The sequence below is a fragment of the Crocuta crocuta genome, unplaced genomic scaffold (assembly GCF_008692635.1).
Source record: "Crocuta crocuta isolate KB4526 unplaced genomic scaffold, BGI_CrCroc_1.0 scaffold179, whole genome shotgun sequence".
In the NCBI taxonomy this organism is placed as follows: Eukaryota; Metazoa; Chordata; class Mammalia; order Carnivora; family Hyaenidae; genus Crocuta; species Crocuta crocuta.
Window position 1 is genome coordinate 6,951,116 of NW_027551568.1, and position 25,551 is coordinate 6,976,666.

Sequence of the window (25,551 nt, forward strand, 5' to 3'; positions counted from 1 at the left end):
AAACTCTGTGTTAACATTTCCCGTGTGCCCACAGCCCTGCCTGTCCACCTTCTGCCCTGCTCATCAGTTGTTCCCGGGACTCAAAAAGAGCATCATGACAATAACAACCAATAGTTACAGAGCTTTGACTCTATGCCACGTTCCTCTGGTGAGAACTCGAAAGAACTCTTGGAGTGTAAGTTCTGTTACCATGAATGCTATTTTCAGATAGAGAAAATGATTTTTATAGGCTTGCTCAAGGTCACACAGCTAGGAAGCCACGGAGTCAGGATTTTCACAGAGTTGTTTCATTCAGAATCGACTTTAATTACTGTGCCACATTGCGTCATGAACGTGCATTCTCAGACTTTAGGCCCCAGATGTTACCTGCATATTCAGATTCCTTTATAGGCCTGGCTGGTAAAATTTTTATTGTCTGCCATGCTTCTACCGTATGAAGCTCAGGGTCTTCATATTCGCCATCTCTGTGGTCTGTTGCTCCATTCAGGACTGCTGCAGCAAAGTTCCTTTCCTAAGCAGGCGGGAACATTTGAGTGAGTCAAGGGAAGGTACAGCTGCAACAAAGGTTACAGGCTACAGTGCTAGCTAGGGGAGTGGTACAGGTTCTCTTAGCTGAGGGCGAAACATTTAAAAGGCTGGGGTCTGCGGCAGTAAATTCTTGTGGTGGGCAGAATCCTAAAGATGTACTCAAATATTCCCATCCTTGGTTACTCAATCAAATAATCTGGGTGCTGCTGTGAAGGGACAGAGGATGTAATTAAGATAACTAATCAGCTGTCTTTAAAATAGGGAGATTATCCTGGAGCACCTGAGTGGCCCAATTAATCACATGAGCCCTTCCAAGAAGAAAAAGGATCTATTTGCAGATGATATGATCTTGTATGTAGGGAATTCCAAGGAACCCACTAAAAAATTATTAGAGCTAATAAGCAATTCAGTAAGGCATCAGGATACATGATCAATACCCAAGTTTCACTTGTATTTCTATATACCAGTAATGAGCTCCAAGTCTGAACAGTGGGAAGGGCAGGACTGGGTATTGCTTGGCAAGAGATGTAATTGTCATCACAGAAATTCTGGAATTTGTACCTGTGTATTGGGATCTGAATTCAGCATGGTGCTGTGTTTCAGCCTGGACACTAATCTCAGTGATCTTTCATTTCATACAGTAACATCCCTCGTTCTTCTTATAGTTTCTACTAAGACTCCAAATGGCCATGACTATGAACAACAGGTCCAGTTACAAGAGATTTGCATGTACACTCCCCAGTTTGGCCCTCAAAAGTAAGGCTGTATATCTTACTGTTACAAATATAGAAACTGGGAATGGTGGCTTCTGAAAGCCACACGGGTCCTCGGTGTCCCCCATGGGCAGAACCAGGTTTTCGACCACATCCACACGGGAATCCAGCACCAGGTATTCGAATTGTTCTGAGCCTAAGATGATGGGCGAAGAATCTGGGGCATTTCTTGTGTCGCCACACCCATGATTCTTTGAACCGGTTAGCGCCATGGCGAGCAATGGGAGCCTGGGCTCAGATCCAAGTTTGTAAGTTCCTTTGTTCCCCTACAGAAAGCCTTTCTTCCCAGCCAATCCCAGCCACACTATGTGAATTGGGCAGCACACTAACTCGTTCTCCTAATTCCTAATTATTTTGTAGTCAAAGATTAAGAGTTAAAGCTACTGTTTTATTGCTTAACTATATCTGGTGTTCTTCTTTTCTTTTCTTTTCTTTTCTTTTCTTTTCTTTTCTTTTCTTTTCCTTTCCTTTCCTTTCTTTTCTTTCTCTTCTCTCCTCTCCTCTCCTCTCCTCTCCTCTCCTCTCCTCTCCCTTCCCTTCCCTTCCCTTCCTTTCCTTTCCTTTCCTTTCCTTTCCTTTCCTTTCCTTTCCTTTTCTTCTTTCTCCCTCTCTCTCTTTCTTTCTTTCTTTCTTTCTTTCTTTCTCACATAGTAGATTCTTAATATAGGTTTATTAACTACCAGATACATAAAATAACAGATTTTACCTAGATTTATGGTGTAATTATTTCTCTGAGATGATTTAAAATTTTTCATTTATACTATAATTTCTCCAGTCGCAGAGGTATCTTTTTCAGACACCACTTCAAATTTATGTTTGAGTTAGATGATATATACACACCCGCTAATACAATTACCCATAGTTATAGAGTGACTTTGGCAACCAGAAGTTAAATGAGACAAAGCATGTAAAATGTTGAACAAAATGCTGGATGGTCAAAACTGACTCAATAAATAGTAGCTATAGGGGGCAGCTGGGTGACTCAGTCGGTTAAGTGTCTGACTTTGGCTCAAGTCATGATCTCATGGTTCATGGGTTCAAGACCTACATTCGTCTCTGTGCTGACAGTTCAGAGCCTGGAGCCTGCTTCGGATTCTGTGTCTCCTTATCTCTCTCTGCCCCTCCCCCTCTTGCACTCTGTTTCTCTTGAAAAAGAAATAAACATTAAATAATTAAAAAATAGTAGTTATAACTACTATTACTGGGACTGCCATATAATAATGGCAATTGAAGAAATTCAGAGATAAGGCAAAGCCACCAGTTCTCCTCTTAAAATGCCTCTAACATTTGTTAAGGACTTTATATGTGCTAGGCACTTTATGTACTTTGTTTCATTGTATAAGCCCAACAATCCAGAAAGTGGTTTTATTATAGTGGACGGAGGCATAATTAGAAGCTTGCCTTTTATTTATTTACATTTATTCTTTTAAAGAGTTTTAAAAACTATTTATTTTTGAGAGACAGAGAGAGAGAGAGAGAGAGCGAGCAAACAGGGAAGGGGCAGAGAGAGAGAGAGACACAGAATCTGAAGCAGGCTCCAAGCTCCGAGCTGTCAGCACAGAACCTGACAAGGGGCTTGAACTCAAGAACCATGAGATCATGACCTGAGCCAGTCAGGTGCTCAACTGACTGAGCCACCCAGGGCACCCCCTAGAGGCTTGCATTTTTATTGCAGTTCTCATTATTCCAGTTGTCTGGTTGCTTACCAGCCTCAAGGCTCCAAGTGTATGACTTCTGGCATCATTGCTCTATCAAAGCAGTTTGGTAAAGGTAAAGACAGTGTCATGATGGGCCTGATTTCCAGGCAAGCAGTAGTGTCGTGAGAACTCACCAGACCCCTGTCTGGAAGGCTTTTTAGGCTCTACTTTGGTTCTAAGAAACTGCTTATTTGATGCCAGGGTACAGAATGCAATTTAATAAGTCTGTGTTCTCCCTGGGGATGGTGTAAAGAAGGAGATGGGCTCACTGAACTGCAAGCTTGGCGTTCAGTGTGCTGTCCTCGATTCCCACGGGAGAGCTCCTAAAAGGAAAGTGAGGCTTGAGTCCTGCAAGAACTGAAGACTTGCGCAAGTTATGAAGTCATAAAATTCAGGGGGCTCAGGTGCAGAGACCAGGGACCAGCACAATGACCTGGGAGCAGGGACAGGGTGGAAGTTGAGAGCTTGGTGACCCGAAGGAAAGAGGCTAAGTCACTGAACTTAGTTCAAGTGGGACCATTTGCATGGTTGTGTTGATGCTGTGCCCCTAGCAACCAGGCATTACAGCTATGACACCCCTCCTCCTTGGTCTGGTGTCAGGAGGCAAGCAGGACTCAGACTGGGAATTCTTGGATGGGAATTCTGTCTTGGGACAGCATGGACCCAGGATGGAGCCATCCACTCCTAGATTGAAACTGTGGGTTCCCTTTATGACCATGGGACTCACATGCTCAATCTGTAAACTGGAGATTTACAAGTAGGCTAAACCTTCTTTATTTGGTTGTAGTCAGAAATTAACTGAGTAAAAAGTGCATAAAGGTTCTACTTTGACACCTGCCCATGGCAGGAGCTCAGGACATGATAGATCCCTTCCCTGTAGATGATATACTGAGTTTCAGTAGAGCTGAGTGCCCAGGGCAAAGCAAAGCTGCCGGAAGGGGAACCCCAGGGCATTTCACAGTTGACCTGGCAAAGCGGGGGAAGGTGGCTGAGCTGTTCTCCCCGAGAAGTGCATACAGAAATGAGTTCAGAACTGGAGCGACTCCTTTAGGGATGTGGCCAATGGATGTTTGCTGCAATGGCACCATTTACATGTTATTGTGGCAACCACCAAGAGTCCTCAGAGCACAATCTATTTACGAATTTGGACCTGCTGGGAGAATCTGAGACAGGGCCCATCTTTAGTCCAGCTGCCTGGCTAGACTTTGTGGGGGCAGGGCACAGAGGGACACCAGACAGACAGCAGCTATCCACACCAGACCCTGAGAATCTTGCCCCCAGGAACAAATCTATTTTTTGGTTTATCTCTTTCCAGAATGAGAAAGAGACAGAACTTTATTTTATTTTATTTCAAAATGTTTATTTATTTATTTTGAGAGAGAGAGCATGTGTGCAAGCTGGGAAGGGGCAAAGAGAGAGGGAGAGAGAGAATCCCAAGCAGGCTCCAAAGAGCCTGACTCAGGGCTTGATCCCCCCGGCCATGGGATCATGACCTGAGTCTAAATCGAGACTCAGATGCTTAACTGACTGAGCCATCCAGGTGCCCCAGAATTTTATTTTAAATATAGTGAGTTACATTTGTTTATCCATTAATCTGTTTGCTATCTATCTACTACCAATGACAGGGGATCTTTATTAAAAACTCCTATTTTCCATCCATAAACCTCCTACTTTATAAAATATTTTGTGATTGATTGATTGATATATAGTGTGCATGTGTGTGTGTGTGTGTGTGTGTGTGTGTCCTGGGGTGAGGATACATAGCTTCATAGCTTCAATTTGATTCTTAAAGAACTATTTCAAACAGTAAAGAACCAAAGATTTTACAGGCAGATTCTCTCTTTCTTTCTTTCATTTATCTCTACCTATTCCATATCCTATCTACAGATATATCTATCTATAGATATGTTAGTTAGAACTATTTAAATTATATACAATTTGGGGCACCTGGGTGGCTCAGTCAGTTGAGCATCCCACTTTGGCTCAGGTCATGATCTCACAGTTTGTGGGTTTGAACCCCGCATCAGGCTCTGTGCTGACAGCTCAGAGCCTGGAGCCTGCTTCAGATTCTGTGTCTCCCTCTCTCTCTGCCCCTCCCCTGCTCATGCTCTGTCTTTCTCTGTCTCTAAAAATAAATAAACATTAAAAAATTAAAAAATATATATACAATTTAACAATAAAATTACTTGTAACATAGAAGCGGAGTTCATGTTATAAATTTTAAATTTTCTTCCATCATTAAACTTCTTTGTAAATATGGCCTCAGAATATGAATGTCATACTATAGTCAATTTTTTTTCTATTGAATATTTAGAATGATTCCAGGGTTTTCATTTAAATTTTTTTAATGTTTATTTATTTCTGAGAGAGAGAGAGAGAGAGAGACAGACAGAGCATGAACAGGAGAGGGGCAGAGAGAGAAGCAGGCTCCAGGCTCTAAGCTGTCAGCACAGAGCCTGATGCGGGGCTTGAACCCATGAACCGCGAGTTCATGACCTGAGCTGAAGTCGGACGCTCAACTGACTGAGCTACTCAGAAGCCCCTCCAGTGTTTCCATATGAATATATGAATATAAAATATAAATGAGTATGTTTAAATATTAATCCACATTTTAGATTAGTTTTAGTTTAAATTCCCAAACATAGAATTATTGGGCCAGAGAAAGTGGACATTTTTATGTTGATTGGTTATTATGTAATGGCTTTCCAGAAAGGAAGTTCCGATTTACAATTTCATCATGAGTCTTTTCTCATCACACCCTTGCCAGCACTATGTGTTGATATTTTCACCTTATTTAATCATTGTAGTGGCCATGTCAGTTAATTTTTATCTCCATTTCATAGCTGAGGAATTGGAAGACGGGTTTGATTTTTTTGCCTCTCTGTTTGTTTACTTATTGATTGATCTATTTGAATGTTTATTTTGGGAGAGAGACAGAATGTGAGGGAGGGAGGGGCAGAGAGCAAGGGAGACACAGAATCCGAAGCAGGCTCCAGGCTCCGAGCTGTTAGCACAGAGCCTGACGCGGGGCCTGAACTCACAAACCATGAGATCGTGACCTGAGCTGAAATCAGACACTTAATGAACTGAGCCACCTGGGTGTTCTGTGTTGTTTTTAACTTCACCAAGTACCTTGATTGAAAAAAAGCCACTCTCTTTGTCAGTTTCAAAGATCAACAAGTAGGTAGGGGAGTTGGCTGACTTACACAATGAAGAGGCTCCTCGATATTCCGGTACTGGCCTGCCAACAAAAGTAGACCGAACATTACTGCAAAACACAGAAAAGAGTGACCCTTGTGTTCTCCAGAAATCTTGTGCTCATTTCCACTAATTCCCCTTGATGATGCTTGCCTAAAATGCAATGTGTATTACCATACCTCTCATTCTATCTGCTGCTCTTGCAAAGCAGGGGCAATGAGAAAGGAGTTTGGACAATCAAACCCAAACTAGGAAGTCTCGTTCCTTCTACCTCAGTTCAGCAATAGGTTAGAAGGACTCCCCTCTGCCCCGCATCAGATGTGCCGGGTCACGACTCTGCAGCATCTGGGCCAATGAAGACATTTACTTCCCCCTCTGCACCCTCTAGGCATGCACACAGCATTTGCTGTAATATGCCATACATCCATCTCCTTGAACAGACTGGAGGTATTTGGAGGGCAGGGGACAGGTCTACTCACTCATCTGTCCCTAGCTCCAGGCACAGAGCCCAACGCTGAACAGATGAGTTCTTGACAGACATTTGCTGAATAAGGTTCATTCATTTGAGATTTCTCAATGCTCATGCCCCTCACTGGGGTTGTTTTATGCAAGATTGCCTGGAGGTCATCAAGTGCAAAATCCATGTTCTGCTTTAAACTTTACCCTCACATGATACCGAGCCACCAAAGAACAGCTCACATGATCTGCAGGATTTTTTTTTTTTGCTTTCTCTAGACTTAATTTTCCTAAATTGCATTATAGCATCATGCTGTTAGTCTGCATTGAGGAACGCTGTAAACAGAAAATGCTCTTTATTAGCCCATATGTGAGAAGTTTCTAGTGGGTCTCAGGAGGTGCGTGCTTCTCAGCAATTGGTTTGCTTTGATTTAATGGAAAACGCCAATTTTAGAAGAGGTCATATTTCCCTTCCTCCTGTTAAGAATCTCAGGGCAAATGTCTGGCCTGTGTCCAAGTCACATAGAGGACTGTGGTCTGATGTGTATTTCTACATCTTGGTCTGGCCTTTGTCATGCTCGTAGACTTTTGACCTTCCACTCTGAATTCCGTTACTATACCAAAATATGCAGTTAATAGCTGGGAATTTGTGTTAGCATGCCCAAGCCTTGTGTAGAGTGTAATGTGTAAATTAATGAAAGTTTGGCTCAGTGAAAACACAGCTCTCTGGAATTTGCTCAGGACCAGTGCATCAGGGAAGTGTTAACTAGCCAGAGCTAATCTCCTTGAGATAATGAGGAAGGAAGAGCAGGAATCTGTCTGCACCTGCTGCCAGCCCCAGCCCTTCCTGGTGGCGTGGCTCACAGCTACCACTGTCCTAAGCCACAAATGATACCTTGATACCTTCCAGTCCCAGTATAATTATACCCACACTGAGAGCACTGGAGGAAAACCCCACAGCATTTCTAGCCCTTCAGAGCGATTGGGACTCTCTCATGAATTGAGTTAAAATAAGGTCACCCGTAAAAACCAGCCGGTCTGGAGGGAGCAAATAAATGAGCACCGAAATTTTGGGGATCTGCTCCAGCTCACGTGTTCTAGGAAGGCAGCTCCACTGTCTGATTCAGAGCTTGATGTAACTTTCTTATAGGAAATTGGCCTTATTGAACATGGTCATTATACCGACATCCCCACAGAGAGCTGTAGGACTAGTTTCTCCTTTCAAGAGCTNNGGCCCCCCCCCCCCACCCCAGCAAATATATTTCATGCCACTTCTGGGTCTTTGCTGGTGTCGATTCCACCTGATGTCCCCATCTCCTCTGCCCTGAGTTCCATAATGCTCAGTGCCCTTTGAGATCTTCCTGGGACTTCCCTCTCGGACCACTCTGGGCTACTTTAATGCCACTGAATTGTCAGAGCACTTATTTCCTGTCTCACTCGCAGTGACACTTAGATAAAAATAGGCAGCCTTTGATTACTTCTTTGTTGTGCATGTACTCAGCCCTTCTTTAGGGAAGGAATTGCCTTTATCTGTTGCAGTACCTGTCTGTGTTACTAACTATGCAGTTTTGGAAATAAAATTTTAATTTTTTTAATGTTTTATTTATTTCTGAGAGAGAGAGAGAGAGAGAGTGAGGCAGCATGAGCAGGGGAGGGTCAGAGAGAGAGGGAGACACAGAATCTGAAACAGGCTCCAGGCTCTGAGCTGTCAGCACAGTGCCCGACGCGGGGCTCGAACCCACGAACCGCGAGATCATGACCTGAGCTGAAGTCAGAAGCATAACCAACTGAGCCACTCAGGCGCCCCTGGAAATGTAATTTTTAAAGCATAGTCTTAAAACTGTAAATCAGTTCATGTCACTCATGGCCCATGAAACACAGTCCAGATTCCCTGCCCTGGTCCCAGCCCCCAGCGTAGCCTCGTTCTTGCCCCCTCTCTAAGTGTATCTCTTTCCAGTTTCTTCCTTGCCTCTGAAAAGAGCCACATCACCTTCTTTCCAAGTCTCTCCAGGATGCCAAGCTTCTTTTAACCTCAGAGATCTGCATGCACTGTGCCTCAGTCCAGAACATTCTCTCCTCAGCTCTTCCTGTATCTGGGTCCTTTCCATCCATCAGATCAGATCTTAAATGTCATCTTCCTGAGGAGACACTCCTGGACCACCAATCTTAGGTAAAGTTCAGGAACATCTCTCCAGCCCATGTCCTCACTACCTCAAACCCCTCACATGGCTGTGAGGATGCTCACCGAAACCTATTTCCTCTTCTTGTGAGCCCTCGGCTGGCACACATTTCCCAGTATCCCTTGCACTGGGTGGCTGTGGCATGGTGCTGTGGCCGCTGGAACAAGGTGGGGGCATGTGCTCCACTCCAGGATGATGCACTTGACCCTCTCCTTCTCTTGATCCTGATGCTCTTATTCTTGCCTTGGGGACTGGCTAGAGACAGAAGACTCCAAGGCCTTCAGGGATTATGGAAGCCACTGGGTTAAAGGAGAGTGAATCCCGAGTGAGTGTTTGGGGAAAAGACTTCTTTCAATCCACACTGGATTGTGATGTGAACAAGAAATAAATCTTCATTTTATTGAACTACTAACATTTGTAGTTGATGCATTATAGATGTTAGCCCCTCCTGATTAAGACACTCTTTTTGGTTTCTGTGTAGCATGTAGGAACAAAGCAAGCCAATAAATACGCTATAGAGTTACAGACCATGGCATTTGCCTCCCCCAAGGCAGCACAGAGATTTTAAGCCCTTGATCACTCCTGGAATCCAGTATATGGCAAGGACACAGTGACTGCGTAGTCGCCTGCGAAATATAGCGTGTGGTACGGTGGAAGTCCTTTGGAATTGAGAACCTGTGATAGACTGAAAATAGAACTTGATCTCCTCCCTGGCTGAGCAAGCTTGAGTTGGACACTCCTTCCTGCTGGCTCCGGACCCCCAGCACAGAAGCATCCCAAACCCTTCCAGGTCTGCGCTCCCTGGAGCTGAAGGAGAGGCTGGTTCCTCAGAGAGAGCCATTTTCTAAAATGATGAAGGACGTTTACCCATCGTCCTGGAAGAGCTCCACTCATGTGTCCGTGGAGGGCCGTTCATCACCCACTGACACCAAATAGCTCCAGAGAACAACTGACTTCTGCGTTCCTCTCAAGGAAACAGCATCTTTTTACAAAAACAACATTCCCTTGAAAGTTATTTTTAGAAGGGACGTGAAGATAAATATGTGCTGTGAAAGGTTCAGGGGGCTTTCTTGACTCATGGAGGCCATTGCCCCAGCCTTTGGCTATCAGCACGGACACCTCTTTTCATGACTATAGAGGCATGATAAAGGCGTATGGCCGGTGGCCATCAGGTTAAGGTCCCTTGACTACTTGCATCTTGGGTGCTTTAAAGAAAAAAAAAGAAGGATAGAAAGCAAAACCTGAGCCTCACTGCAAAGCAGCTACCTTCTGCACAACGATCTCTGATGACATCTATACTCATAGAGGTCTGCGGATCTCTGTTAGAAGCTCCGACTCCCTGCTGATAGGAGATGGGCCACTTGGGTCAGATATACTTAGCGAGAAGCTTGGGCTATTTGCACGTGTAAACACTTCCTTGAACAAGAGCCCCTGGGGGCATCAGGCTTGTACATTTTAGTGCCTCTACTGGGAAGAGGGTGTTGGCTGTGTCCCCAGGGGCAGGCTCTATGGGATGGTCGCATTCAAAGGAAACCGCCTCCTGAAGCAATTCCCAACAGGTCCCATAAAGAGAAGCTGCTTCTCTGGTGGGAGAAGAGAAGTAAAAGTAGGAAGTTTTCAGTGCTTAGAAACTTCCTGTTTTTCTGGGCAGTGAAGTCAGCAGCTTTTTCGCATGGTGGCATTCCCAAACTAGGCAGGTTCCCCCAAGCAGAGCCAGCTTCTGTTTTCATTTTGGTCACAAGGTTTCGGAGGGCAGGGGCGGTGCTGGGCGAGTCATGGTGAAGGTTAGTGTTGGCTCCGACCCCAGAGGCTGCCAGTGGGCTTGCTCCTACGTACGTGGGGGGAAAGGGACAGGCCAATGGGCCCCAATGACCCATCACTAGGAACCCCTGAGCAGAGCTGGCTGTGTGTCTTTCCATGCCCACTTTCCTCTGTCCGTCCCAGAAACCCTGAAGGTCGGCTGGGTCCATGGGCACCTAGTGCAAGTTCTTGCTACACACCCTGAGCTTCCTCGTGGTAATGTGTGCCTGTGAGTCCAAGTTTTGGCAAATGGAGAAGCTGGAAGATCAATTCACAATTTCCAGGAAACTTTCTGAAGAGAAATTGTTGTCAACTATTTATTTTTTTCTTTTTCTTCCCTTCCTCTCTCCTGCTGCCTGGAGCATAGCTGTCACTATTTTAGGCATTGGGATGGAGGCCAGTACGAGGGAGGGAGCAGCACCTCTGAGGCTAAACAGCCTTGGACTGCTTACCTCTGCACTTGACCTACATAAGAATTGAACAAACATGTCCCGTTTAAGCCCCCGTGATGTCTTCCTAATGTGTCTTTCAGCCTTTACTGTTTTATCTCCTTGTGGAGGTCATCTTAGGAATTCACCAAAAATGTAGCAGAGCTACTGATCAAAGGCATGAACACATAATTCATGGAAGCGGAACGAGAAGTTCTGGGTTCAAATCCTGCCTGTGCCCGTTTCTGGCCACGTGACCTCGGGCGAGCCTGCAAGCCTCAGTTAACTAATATCAGCTTGTAGAATGAGAATAGTAGTGTCTGCCCCCACACAGCTGTTGAGAAGCTTAACAAAATAACCCCCTTTGGTTACATGCTCCCCCAGTGAATGGCTGTGTTCTACATTTCAAGTTCAACTTCATGACTGAATCTTTTCTGCTCAATTGAGATTGTGAGGACTCTGCTTTCAGATCCATATTAGGAACTTGATCATTACTGGGTTCTCATTTTAAAACAAAACAGTGCCTTTTTCAACATTCAGCTCCATCGACATGGCTCTGTTGCTTCTTCCCAACAGCCCTTCAAGCGGGCGCCCCATCCAGCTGTGAGGCCCAGAGATCCAGTGACCATGGTTGGTTGACATCCTCATTTTAAAGATGAGAACACTGCTTGGCACACAGCACCAACAGGTGTATTGTGATGAGTCTGAGTTCTATGCTGCTGATTTCTTCCTGGGGGATATAGCTTCTCTGGGACTCAGTTTACCTAATTTATACTGTGGATATTGTCAGCACCTGAGAGCTGGTCTCATGGATGTCACAGAACCAGTACTCAAATTCTGGGCTCCAGACTTCTGGCTCAGGGTTCTTTCCTCTACCTGTGCTGCCTTCCTCAGTGTTGGTCTTTTAGGAACCACAAGGTCTCTGGAGACAGAGGGCATCCATTTAAACTTCATCTCAATAGGATGGGAAACCTTCATCTCAATAGGATGGGAAATAGCATAGTCCACACACTTTCCCCTGGCTACTTCCAAACTATAGAACATCTTCAGTTTGGCATCAATCCACAGCTGTAGGGAGAGGCAGGAATGAGCTTCCTTGCCTTCATTCGCAGCGTCTCCGAGGAAAGGATTCTGATGTCCAGTGAGCTTTGACTATATGACTTAGGCTTGCGAAGAAGAGAAGGAGGAAGGAGGAAAGGACAGAAATAGGAAGGGGAAGAGAGAAAGAGACAGACAGAAACAGAGCTGGATATAGATTATATGCACACATGTACATACAATGTATGTCATATCTGTCTCCCAGGTATTTACCAGCTCTGGCACATAGCTTTTCTGTGCATTTCAGAATCACAGTCACCTGATCTGAAGAGTATGAGCTGATGTTCTAAGCCACAAATGGCCCAATCTCACAGAAATAGCTATATGTGAAGCATTTAGTGAGAGTTTGGTGAATAGGTTTAATGTTCTCCATAGTGGCCTTTGGAAGTTCACTTCCTTTCTCTAATTCTTGATTTCCTCATCTGTAGAGCATGGTATTAGTATCTGAAATAAGCTGAGTCCCTAGGACCTTTTATTCTCATTTTCTTAAAAAAACTGTGCTCAAAGCTGGGTATTATCATGGTTACAGTTAAAACAACCACAAATTGGTTGGATGGATGGATAGTGGTAGGTAAGGCAGCTGTCTCCCATTCCATTTCTCAGGTGATCTCCAGAAACTCAAATAAAATATTCTGAGACAGTTGTTGTCCAGAGAATTGAAAGCAGCTTCTTGGTAGAGACAGTCTTAATCATTTCTTTCTCTTTCTTTCTTTTCCTTTCTTTGTTTCTTTTTTTTTTTTTCTTTTGCTTCAACCAGTGATTCTCAAAAGACCATCCTAGCACTACATGAGTTGAAATTATCTTGTGAAGGGTAGGGTCTCCCCAGTCTCACTACAGACCTGTCAAAACATAAACCTGGGAGTGGGCTTGAGAATATGCATTTTTGACTGCTGTGATTCTGACACGCAATACATTTTAGAGACAACTGTGAACCCTTGGGCTTAGCAATCACGGATGATTTGAAATCCTGACTTGTGCTTAGAGAACTAGGGGAACACCTTTTCCCAGCAATTCAGCTGTCAACTTTTCAAATTGTCCTGTCCACCCATTTTCCCAACATCTTGGGGGAGAACCCGCCTCTGCAAAATTAATACAAGAGTCGCAATGTCTACATAGGGCCAGCAGGGGGCATTGGATGCTCACATATACCATACCCACCTTTCCTCTACCTACTCCTAAAATCCTTATTCATTTTTCTTTCAAAAGTGGGAAAAACCAACTTTCCTTAGGAAACAATGGAAGAAACACAAAAACAAAACAAGTGATCCTGTACAAAATACAATTTCTTGTCCATTTAGTGGAAAAAAGCCAATCTATTTCTTTATCAGGGTTTTATGCGTACGGCACCTTAAGAGAGAAGGGCCACTTTTCAGATTGGACTATCTTCTTTAATTTCATTCTTTAATCAGTAGAAGGAGAGAAACTCCTGACTTTATTTTACAGAAAACCATGGCACGCTTCTCTATGTCAGCTTAACATAAGGTATTGGTGTTAACAGATTGTCCAAGTTGGGTTATGCGTCTGTCTTTTCCAGGCCTGGCATATTTTTTTATAGATTATTTTTAGCATGCAACAATATATGTTACTGGAGAAAAATTATAAGATACAGATCAGCAGAAAAGAAGGGAATAAAAGTTACTATATTGCCCCCAAACCAAGACAACCACTGTAAACATTTGATTATAGCTAAGTCACTCACACACATGTATGCACACATGATATAGTCTATGTTTATATGAACACACTGTGTTTTTGCCTGCTCCGTCATACAACAGCATGCTATACACACTTCAATGCCATGTTTTTAATGGCTATATAGTATTCCATCATATGGCTGTCCGACCGTATTTTCAATTAATCTCACAGTAAAAAAATTGCAAACAACTTAAAAATATCTAGAGATGTTATAAATATCACCATGACGAACAGCCTGTTATGTGAATCAAGTAAATCCTTGATTATATCAGTGGTGTTCTATTTTAATAGATACTTGGCTGTGGTTCATAAGCATGCATAGGCTGGGTGGTATGATTTGCTGCTGATATTTTTGGCAGCATATAGATTCCAGTGTATACGGGCAGGTCTGGGCAGCTTTAGCTCAATCAAGTCTCTTGGGGTTTTGATTTGCTTTTGTTTTTCTCCCCTGTTTATGTGTCTAGAATGTCATTAATGAAATGGAATGAATATCCAACTGTAAGTTACTGAGTGTGGAGAGGAAGAGAGGAGCATGGGTCACATGGTTTATAACTCACCAGCCACTGCCTCAAATTGGCAACTTCATTTCCGGGCAATATCCTGGAAGTATCTAGAAATATCTAGAGTACCCCCAGGACTCTAAGTGGATGGTGGGAAGGGATGAGAGGTAGCAACCAGGTGGAGAGAGGTACATCTGAGGTCAAAGACTCCAGGAGAGTTTGGAAGCATCTTCCTGGAGAGAATGCAATCTTTCTTAGCAAATGACTGGGAAGCTTAACGAAAGCATTTTCTGTAAGAGGGATTAGAGCTGGGTGCTTGTTTCTTATTTATATTCATACTTGCAATTTTGATTTTGCTTTTCTGCACTTCTCCTCACTGCTATTTGGGACGTGCTGGGTGCTGGTTACATGCTCCAACACGCACCATTATGAATCTTTGAGTTCATTTGAGGATTACATCATTCCCTATGATTCTATCCCTTCTTTGCACACTTCTGGTCTATTTCTCACTTTTTTTTCTGTCTCACTGCAGTCATTTCTAGCCACCATCTCTCTAGGGAAGTTTTCTTGGACTCCCCCTGAAATAATAATGCTCCAAGATGAATAGTACATACTTTTACTCAAATTTTAATGGGATTCTTTTCAGTGCCTTGTACCTGGAACTAGGCTCTGAAAAGAGATGCAAGAGAAACCATACAATGTGGTTTCTGATTGATCCATCCACTCAGCACATATTTTGGGGGGAACCACTACATAGAGTTTAGTTGAATGAGCCCTACTGAGTGGCCATAACACTGACATTTAGGCTGACCTCTACCCATTTGACAGATGAGGGACTTGGACAGAGAGGGATCTGTGCTTCATCCCAGGCTACACAGCTAATAAGTGGAAAGTCCGGGTTTCTCCCTCCACCTGGCAGCTTCCCAAAACCCGTGGAAGTGACAGACCGGCTGCACTCTGGGAGCAACCAGAGGGAGAAACCCTAAGCAGCTAATGCCATTTTGCACAGGCCAAAAGTTTTATCAGAAGAAAAGCAGAAAAGAATGGATAGAAGAGTAACAGACCCATGTTGGCATTCCCACCGCTTAGGTGACTGAGGGCCCCTGACTCACCCGCGGCACTGTTGTTGACTCGAGGCCATGACCTAGGGTAGAAAAGAGAACCGAGGTGTCAGCTACATACAGTTACATACCTTCCCCAGAGGAGGGGGCTGCTGTCACAGGCATTTTTCCCAGATCAATCTATGGAATGATTTCTTTTTTCTTCTTTTTTTAATGTTTATTTATTTTTGAGAGGGAGAGAGAGAGAGTGAGCAGGAGAGGGGCAGAGAGAGAGGGAGACACAGACTCTGAAATAGGCTCCAGGCTCCAAGCTGGCTGTCAGCACAGAGCCCGATGCAGGGCTCGAACCCATGGACTGCGAGATCATGACCTGAGCTAAAGTCGGATGCTTAACCGACTGAGCCACCCAGGAGGAGCCCCTGGAATGATTTCTTGATGTTCATATTGTTATAGATCTAAAATAACATCTCATCATAGAGAATATGGAAAATAGAAAAGTGTAGAAGAAAATAACAATCAACACCCTAGGTAATATTTTGGCAAATCCTCTGTACATACGTGTATGTGTTTATAAGGATGTGTGAGCACACTTAAACATATAAGTAGCAAAAATAGCAAAAGAAAGTATGGGCTATTGATGTTAAAAATACATTATATATCTTAGCGGTTATTCAAAAAACATGGTATTTATTGCCTGTGTGACTTTTAGAGGGGACATTTGAGTTCTTGCTAGTTTTTATTATTGTGAATAAAGTTGCAGGGCACATTTTAGTCGAATCACCAGATATTTCCATGAAGAGACTCCAGCAGGTGCAGTGAAAGGCTCAGGTAACATGGGTCTTCGAAGCCCCTCGCTGTAGATCATGCAATTTCCTTCCACAGTTGGGTCAATTTAGAAGCTACTCCACAGAGCGAGAAGTGACCATCTCTCACTGTATCTCACCACCATCAAATCCCATCCTTTAAAACAATTTTGCCTACTTGACACTTAATTCCTCATGTTACCTGTTTCACTTTCCTGATGACTAGTGAGGCTGAATTATTATTGTTATTTTTCAAGTTTTAGAACACTTGGATTTTTTTCTGTCGTGAGTTATCTGTACAGGTTATCTGTACAGCTATCTGTCCATTTTCTAATGAGGACTTTGCCTGGCCACCACATTCACCTTTGGACAGGGTGCTTTTGGAAGTGCTACCTTGCCTAGATTTCGGGCAATGATCTGAAAAGCTCTGGGGCCATGGAAGGCTCTGGAGGATGTGGCTTCTGTGAGCAGACTTGTTTGTGCCTTTAGTAATCCCGGGGCCTCACACAGCACCTCTCCTCTGAGGCCCTCAAAGTGCGTCACCAGAGCAATTAATTGAGCATCGCAACACAGGCTGGGTGTAAATATTTATGAGGCCTGGCTGGTGGCTGGGACACTGGGCACAGAATAGTTAAGCCGGGAGATGTTAGTAACCAGGAGACCACAGTCCAGGAGTCTAGCTCTCCGCCTACCTTTGTCCTCTGTACCATTTTAATACTCCAAGTGACTCTGTGGGGTGTCTATCATTGTCCCAAGTTCACAGACGAGGAAATGTGAGATTCAGAGGGCTCAGTCCCACGGAGAGTGAGGGATCTGACACCAGCCTGTCCGATCCCCAAATCCTCACTGACTCCCCAGCCCTTGCCCATAGGCGGTAGCCAATCCTGGAGGCATTTGCAGCTGCGTCTCAGAACCCCTGTGGTTAGCGCTCGGCATCCTTTCCAGCTGCCTGAGATTCTGCAGAAATTAACAGTAAATCAGCCAGTAAGGAGCAGATCATTTATCTGGGGCCTGAGAGCTCGCTCTCTCTCTTTCTTTCTCTCTCTCTGCCTCTCCCTTTCTCTCTCTCTTGACACTTTCAACACATGGCCTCTTCCCTGACATCTTCGTCTTTGATTAAGGCCTCAGAAGGCTACCAGACCTGCAGCTCGCGACACATGACATGTAGATGACATGTTTTCGTGACTGCATACAGTGAGCTTGATGTGAGTGTGGCGAGCCGGGCCATTGCTGGCAGATACAGCACGTACAGGGCGAGCAGCGTGCAAGCCCCAGCCCAGGGGTGCTGAAGGGGAGCCACACTCTCCTCGGGGGTCCTAGAAAGAACTTTAGCTTGGAAGTTAGGATTCTGTCCTTCCTCTGACCTTGGCTTCACCTGGGTTTTAGAATCAAAGACCGTTAATGCTACAAAGCACATCAGAGACAATGCTGATTTGTTGTTCCAAGCTTCAGACCCTCGAAGGCAGAAGTGAGGTCTCTGGACTCCCATAAGGAGCGGAAGGGAATAGCGCCTGCCCGGCACGGAGCGAGGCTCCACTCTGGCTGGCGGGCTTTCCCCACTCGGCAGCTGCAGCCCACACTCATAAGAGGTAAGTGACCCGCCTGAAGAGGCACAATGAGCAATGGGCAGAGCCGGGGATTGTCCCCACTCCGGGCCCCTTATTATTGCCAAGCCCATAGCAGCTGCGTAGACCGCCCAGCTCTCAGCCCCTGGGAGCTTCCTCCCAATTGTCCAGGCCGTCTGAAAGTGGCTTATCTGATCCACTCTGCCTCTCGGTGGGGTCCCCAAGCGATGGAGCTCATTCATATGTCATATCTCCCCCGGGGATTCTGCACCCCAGGGCTCTCTGTGCGTCAGTGCAAGCCAAATGAATTAGCAGAGGAAGCATCAGGGCGGGAGTGGTGTTGTTATTCCAGCTGAGCCCGCAAAGGGGAGAGGGAGAAGAGCAAGGCTGGAACCTGGGAAGGAGGCCCCCCCCACCCCCCCGGGAGGCGTCCTGGACTCCTGGAGACCAGCCGCTGAGAAGCCACCTAAAAATGCTCCTGGGTTAAACGCTCTTTGCAGCCTCACAGCGCAGGGCAATCGTGAAAGAGCAACTTCGTGGAGATTCCATGTGCCCTCCTTATGCTCAAGCAAGGCCCATGTGTTGGTTAGCAAGCTGCCTCTTGCCAGGCGATTACCAGGATGCTCCCTGCTTCCTTCTGTCAACAGCATCCCTAACACGGCCGCATGTGAATGGGCCACAGCTGGGCTGACTTCCAGCTGTTTGTGGTTTTCAGCATTTAAGGCTCATTACAAATAAAGATGTTTAATTTCTGGATTATTTTTCATTTTTAATCCTTCTTAATAATTTAATGTGCTTAATAACTTTTAATCTTTAAAGGGCACTAAATTAAACTCATCCTCCCTTCCCCTCCCCACCCAGTTGCTGCCTAGGGGAATGGGATCTGATTCGGCAGGCAGGGTGGCCTTGCGTCTTACTTATCCATGGGAACAAAGTTTGGATGGTGTGTTTTTCTGGTCCCATAGAGATGGGATTTGGTCCTGTCTCCAGGGTCAAGCTCCAGGCATGGAGTTTAATTCCTTATCACCCCCTCGAGTGTGACGTGTGTGGTCCCCTCTGGGTCTCCCCAGGCACCCAGCGCTAGAGCAGAATGTGCATCAGAGCCCCTTGGGAGATGGTCAGGGTGATTTCACCTGCCAGCCCACTGCCTGTCCCAAACTTCCAAGATTAACTGGCTTAGTGACAGGCCTCACCTTAAGTGCTGCCTCTGACATTAAGAGACTGCGTTAGACTAAAATTCTAATTTGTGGAAGACCATTGACATGGGTTGCTAAATGGATTTTTAATATAATCTAGAGAGAAATGAAGGTGACTCTAAAGTTCTAAATTCATTGCCTTCTTCCCGCTGTGTGGCTGTCCGCACTGTGGTGGTTAAGTGGGCACCTTCATAAATCATTTCACCAAATCTCTTGGCAACTCTTGTTGGATAAGAATCTTTACCCCAATGTTACAAAAATCTTTACCCCGATGTTAGGGCTAATTCCGGAATCTTAGCACAAATGGGACCATGAACTGGCCCTTTCATTCTGTAGCTGGGTTGACCCAAACCCAGATTAAGTCCCGGGGGGAGCTGGTGGTTGCCACCGTTTACACGCAGCCTGTCTGCAGGCAGGGCACACCCTCCTTCCTCCCCAGCACTAGAGGGAGGTGCAGGTTGGCATCAGGGAGGTGTAGGAGCTGAAGTCTGCGAGGCGGTGTGCTCAGAGAGTAGGGAGCCCGCAGGGGTGAACCAGAAGGCCTGTGTGGTCCTGGAGGCACGTGGAGCTTGGTAAGGTGCTGGATAATGCTCCGAGATGCATCTCAGTGAGGACATACGGGTGCATATAGGATCTACTGGCGAGGGAAGGACTTGGGTATGACAGACTCAGCAAGAGGCAGTGCCGACCTTGACAGTGGGTGTTTTCCTAGCTTCCCATGTGGCCACGAGAGCCCTCCTCTGCTCATGTGGCACCCACAGGCACTCACACTCCTATAAGCAGAACAGAGCACGGCTTGATTTCTCAAGCTTCCTACACCGGGTCCCCAGCCCCTAGAAGGGAAAGCAGGCACCTGGTACAGAACATGGCTGGAACATGGCCTGTGCTCAAAAATGCTCAAAAACGTGTTCTCAGGTGAGCATGAGTGGGTGAATGGATGAAGGATGAAGGCAGGGGGCATGTGCAGTGAACAAGAGGCCTCCCAACAGGAGAGCAGCTTGGAGACGCATGGCCAACCAAGTCTGGGTCTATACGGGGACCCACCCTGTCCCCGCAAGAACTAGCTCAGTGCCCACTGCACAGGGCAACCCTGTCCCACGTGTGTGCACACATCTCATATAATCCCCCTCCCCTAAATGGGCGCTGTATTTTCCCTACAGATCCAAGTTCAGAGGACGTCTTTGAACCCCACATGATTTCAAAGGAGAGGAAACCTACACCAGTGTGGAATCAAGTCAACATTCATGTTTAATTAGGGAATGAACGGGCTCATTCTTTGTTACAGGAATCCTTGATTATTTTCAAGAATCCTCGTCTTATTGATTTTACTTTTACACACACACAAAAACCACATTTGGACGTATGCAGCTCCCTGAAGGGATCCTGGGGAAAACTCTGGAAGTGTGAGCCTTCTCATCTCCTAGGACCCTCCGGGCTGGGGGAGCCCTGCCCTTCTCCACCTGCTCAGGATGCCCCCACCAGACTCTTACCCCCCACCCTGCGACAGGTGAGCCTCCCTGTTTCTGAACACCCCAGCACTCCTCTGCTCTCTTAACACAATAGGAGAGTCAAAAGGCAGTGTGCAGTTAGGAATTTCTTACTTAAATCTCACTGTTAAACCTTACTGTGTTTTTTCCTTTCCTCAACTAGATTTTCAGTTGTCTGAGGACAGAAAGCATGTCTTGTGAGCTGTGATCGCTTTCATAGGAGCTATCCTTGTCCTTGACAAATACTGAAGGGTGAAAAGAACAATGTCTAGGTTATATCACAGAGGAGCAGAGAGGCAGCGTGGGGTGACCTGGGTGCCCAGCTTAGCTTCAGCAGACAACTCCCAAGTCCACAGCTTCCACCCTCTCCCTGGCCTCCCCACCTTGCTCTGTCTTCTCTCTGCTTCCCTCCATGCTTTCCATTTGGTAAAAGTTCCTTCTATCACCTACTTAAGTATCTAGCATGTGCCAGGCACTGGGCTTAGTATAAGCCAACAGCTTTCTGGGGGCTCCTTCCTGCCCTTCTTCTTCCCATCCCTTCAGCAGTGAGCATCTACTAGAGGGAGGTCCTTGTGGGTGAGCCCAGGAAAGGCATGGGGCTCCACACTACTGTCCACGCACCCTCTATGAAAGCACTCGGGCCCCCTGTAACTCTCTGAGCCGGCCACTGCTTGCAGAAAGATACTCCGCTTTCTGCACGGCGAGACTGGCCAGAGGGAGCAATATTCTCATGGATCTGTTCGTGCCATGGACGCCCAGGGCAGCTGGAGGCAGGCAGGGCGAAACCAGAGAGGTCAAGAGCAGCGACAGCAGGGGCCTTGGCCCTGTCTGTCTCCTGGGTGGAGGGCTGCCTGGTGGGAGGGCCCACAGCATGCTTCCCAGCGTGGGGACAGGGCTGCTGCTCTGGTAAGATGACCACTGGCCCTCCTGAGCTACCTGCACCTTGTCCCCGGCGAATTAACTGTTCCAGCTATGTTGGTGGCAACAGGGAACACATGGATAGTCACGGAGGTGAGGATGGGGAGGGTCTGAGTGTGGCACACGTGAGCCACCGTACCCTCCACAGTGCTGTGGTCAAGAATGGGAAAAGAGACTCGCGCTCGGGGTGTGAGGGCAAGGCTGGGGACCTCGCAGGCCAGCTCTCAGCCTCCCGGACACTCAGTGCGTCAGTGCTGTCACTGCACGTGGTACAGTGTCGTAGGGTCTGTAATGCAGGTGTTTAGGTTCCCCCCATCACAGATTGAGCATTTGGATGGCAGTGGCTAAGTCTTCCTCTCTGGCTTTCCCTGTCCCCACGCACTGACCTCTCCCACCTTCCTCCCACCCCCCTTGCAAGGCCCCTGCCTTGCGTCTTTCTCCCTCCTTCCTCTTCCCTGGAGGGGCAGAGTCAGTGCTGGACAAACAGGCCGCCTACTCCAGCTCTGAGGCTTTGCATCAAGACGCTCAAGCGGAGGCTCAAGCGGAGGCTCTCAAATGCGAGTGGGCACCGGAATCATTGGGAGGAATGTTTAAACACAGGTGCTTGAGTTCCACCACCTGCGTTTCTGATTCAGTAGGTCGGGGCCTGAGAACCTGCATTTCTACGAAGTTCCCAGGTGGTGCCGCCATGAGGCTGTGTTAAGGATGTGGACGTTCTTCTTGGGAGCATAATGCTCACGCCCCTTCCTCATAGCAGAGAGTTTGACGTCAGCAGATTGGAGACTCACAGGAACAGGAAACGAAATCCACATGTATGTGCAGATATAGCAGAAAGTTGTGATCACAGAAAACCCAGAAATGGCACTCGATCTGAAGTTAGACTCTGAATCCAAATCCAGCTGTTCCCAGTTACTAGCTCTGTGACTGACTCAAACTGTAACCTCTCTCAGACCCTCTTTTCTCGTCTATAAAATGGAAATGAAGTAGTTAATAGCTACTCAGAGCGTTATTGTGAGGAGTAGATGCCAAAATTCCCTCCGTGGTGGCTGGCGCATGTCCAGCATTTACCCAGGGATTTGAGTTTGGACCCTATTGGAAAACCTCCATCAGAGGTTTCTGTTTTCTACACACCTGGGGACGTGGCACAGAGTAGAAGTGGATATTGGAGATTCAGCCCAATGAATTCCACGGGGTTTCTAGGATACATTCGTATCAGTCATGTGGACAGGTCGTGGGGGAAGGATGTGGATGTGGTCCTGTGTTTTTCTTGGATCATCTCCTGGGCTGTAGATCTGGGTGTGTCCCCAGTACTCAGTGTCCCGTTGCACATCATATGTTGTCTGGAGGGGCATGAGTGTTTGAGTGTGGGGTGGGAAACACCCGCCTGCACCTGCTGGAGGAGCTGACCCCTCACCTAACTAAGGGGTGGCAGCATCGAGGGCCAAGGCACAGAGTGTCAGGACCGTTTTAGACACTAGTAACTATATGGAAAATCTACCAATTACCCTACACAACTGGCTATTCAGCCTTGGGGAAGTGATTGATCCTCTGTATATGTTCTCTCCTATCAAAGGGAGACTAATAAGGGACACTTGGGTGGCTCAGTCAGTTGAGCATTAGACTCTTGATTTTGGCTCAGGTCATGATCTCAGGGTTTATGGGATCGATCCCCACGTGGGACTTGGGATTCTCTCACTCTGCACCTTCCCCTACTTGAGCGCAATCTCTCTCTCGAAACAAATAAATATTTACAAAAAGGGAGACTAATAAGACTGTGATTACGGGGCTCCATGGAGACACTACCTGTTAAACCCCTAAAACAGTGCCCTGCCCATGGTGAGTACTCAGGGAGGGTTAGCCCTTGTGATTTATTGAGAACCTGCTATGTTCCAGGCAGTCCACACAGGAGCTACTTTACTACAGGGGTCAGTGGGGAACAAGGCAGCCTGCTCATTCAGTGTCAGACTCCATTTCTGAAGTCTGTGAGGCACTGAGATGGAAATGGGCTTGTGAGCATGAGGTGGTTGGGTGAGTGAGCAGGTCAGGTGACCTTGAAACCCAGCACACTCAGGCCCCTTCCCTGCCGAGTAATGCCTGCCCACAGCACCCTCCTTCTCGCCACATGCAAATGCTGGTAATTGTAATTTGTCCAAAGAATGAATTAATTGGTGTAATAGTTATTAAAGTAAGATGGTAGACCCAAATATGTTGTTTGCAGATATTTTGATTTTATATATCTCAAATACTAATTTATACTCATATAATACTTTCATTATAGAATATGCAGTGGTACAGAGATTTGTATGCATATGGGATTTTTTTTTTAAATTTGGGTTTATAAATGGTTTGGAACAGGTTGCAGAAACATCGTCTGTTGCTCTTTTTAATATATCTTGAGCGTGCTATGACACATCCTGAAATAATTTGCTGCGGAAAAAAGCACTGCTCTTTCTCGCTCTCTCTCTCTCTTTTTTTCCCAAACGTAGCTGTAAATATTACTTTGATGCACGTAATTGCTGCAACCATCTCCATTTGAAGGAAGGCTTCTAACCCTTCCATCTCCCATCTCTTGCCATTGTCAAGAAATAAGAAAAACGGACTTAAAATGCATTATTCAAATGTGTTTAATGTAAACATTGAAGAAGTCTGAGAACAGCCACAAATTTTGCTTTGCTGCATGTGGCTTTGACAATATTTCAAATGTTCTGTTTTACAGGCATCCATTTACTCTTCCTCGGGAGAATAGTTCTTTAAGTCCATCTTGGGATGCTAAGAATGTCCCCGTGCTTTGCACATAGTAGGGACTGGATGGGTGTTTGGCGGCTGACCTGCGTGGAAGTGCATTGGGATGCAAGGAGTGTGGTACATCTCCCGGAGACCCTCGCGTATCTCTGGGCAGAGAGACTGCTCCGGCAGGGCTTGGCGAGGGAGCTCTGGGGGGGCTCAGGGGGACATCGGCCCTGGGTGTTGTCCAGGGTCTGTGTGCTGGGCAATGGCGGAGCTGGCTTGGGCTTCGGGATGGGAATCTTGTCATTTCAACAAGTGAGCCCCTACTCTGAGCTTTCAGATGTGGCTAGAAGCCCCTCGGAGGTGGGGCTTTGTCCTTCATCCCTGTGTATTCCCTAACCTGTGCAAGTCCTAATGCCATAACTGCTCAGTAGATGTTTGCTCAACTGAAGGTCAAAGAGAAGAATCCATGTAAGCACGTGGCTCCCTCGATTCTCCTCACTTAGGAGTCCGGGCATGGACTCATGGCCTGACTCATCCAAGGTTTGTCTTTCAGATTGTTCACCAGCTGACCACGGAAGCTTCCTCTTGGTGGCTGTCTCTCGGGTTATGTAGAGACGTGGGAGGTGGTGCAAATAGCCCTGTTCTGAAATGCTATGGATGTGTTGAGGCTTCTCAACCTTCGTCTGCATCACACACCTGCCGGAACTTCAACCCACACTAATTTCTTTTCCTTCTGGACCTTGGTCTCCATGTGACCTTTGATCTCTAAGACCACTGGCAGCAATAAAATTCTATCACATTAACATTGTGTGTGTGTGCGTGCATGCACATGTGTTTATTAGCTTTTTGCCACAGAATCAAAATATTCACTCCTCTGTTAATAAACAAGTAAATATTCTGACCTATTTTTTGGCAGACTGAAGTCCTGGAATTTCAAATTACTGGAACCTTCTTTTGTTGTCCTTCTGTTGCCCCTGGGATGAAGGAAAATAGATGACAGTCAGGAAATAGCAAGAGGCGAGGGGGAAAAATTAATTAAGTGCATTCATTCATAGAAACAACCACCCAGTCAGATTTAAGTAATGAACATCTCACACATAATTCCAAATCCCTCTCCTTGCATTTCCATTGGGGTTTTAAAAAAATCTGTGTTTAAAGTAATTTAATTACTTAAAAAATATATTTTAAAGTGAAAGCTTTATTTTATAAGGGATGAGTGTGTGGCGTAGAAGAAGTCAGGATGAAAATGTGTCCTTCTCTCCCACATCAGCAGGCTCAGTGTGGCCCACTCCTCAAGCTGTGTGAGTCTCCATGACATTGCTCCGTAAAATGAAGAGCATCATACCTTCATCACATGGTTGATGGGAGGCAAGGACAAACAAGGACAGCACCTGTGGGTCAAGGAATGTTCTAGATGCCTCCTTTGCTAGTTGAATTT

The 25,551-nt window shown here is 46.1% G+C and overlaps 1 protein-coding gene across 1 annotated transcript in view; it reads right to left on the reverse strand.

Moving 5' to 3' along the window:
- Positions 1–25,551, reverse strand: part of CLNK (cytokine dependent hematopoietic cell linker) — a 171,973-nt gene that overhangs the window by 69,253 nt on the left and 77,169 nt on the right. The window contains 4 exon segments of the mRNA XM_077750389.1: positions 367–511; positions 6,205–6,239; positions 15,466–15,497; positions 25,016–25,087. Coding sequence (XP_077606515.1) covers positions 367–511; positions 6,205–6,239; positions 15,466–15,497; positions 25,016–25,087 — 284 coding nt within the window.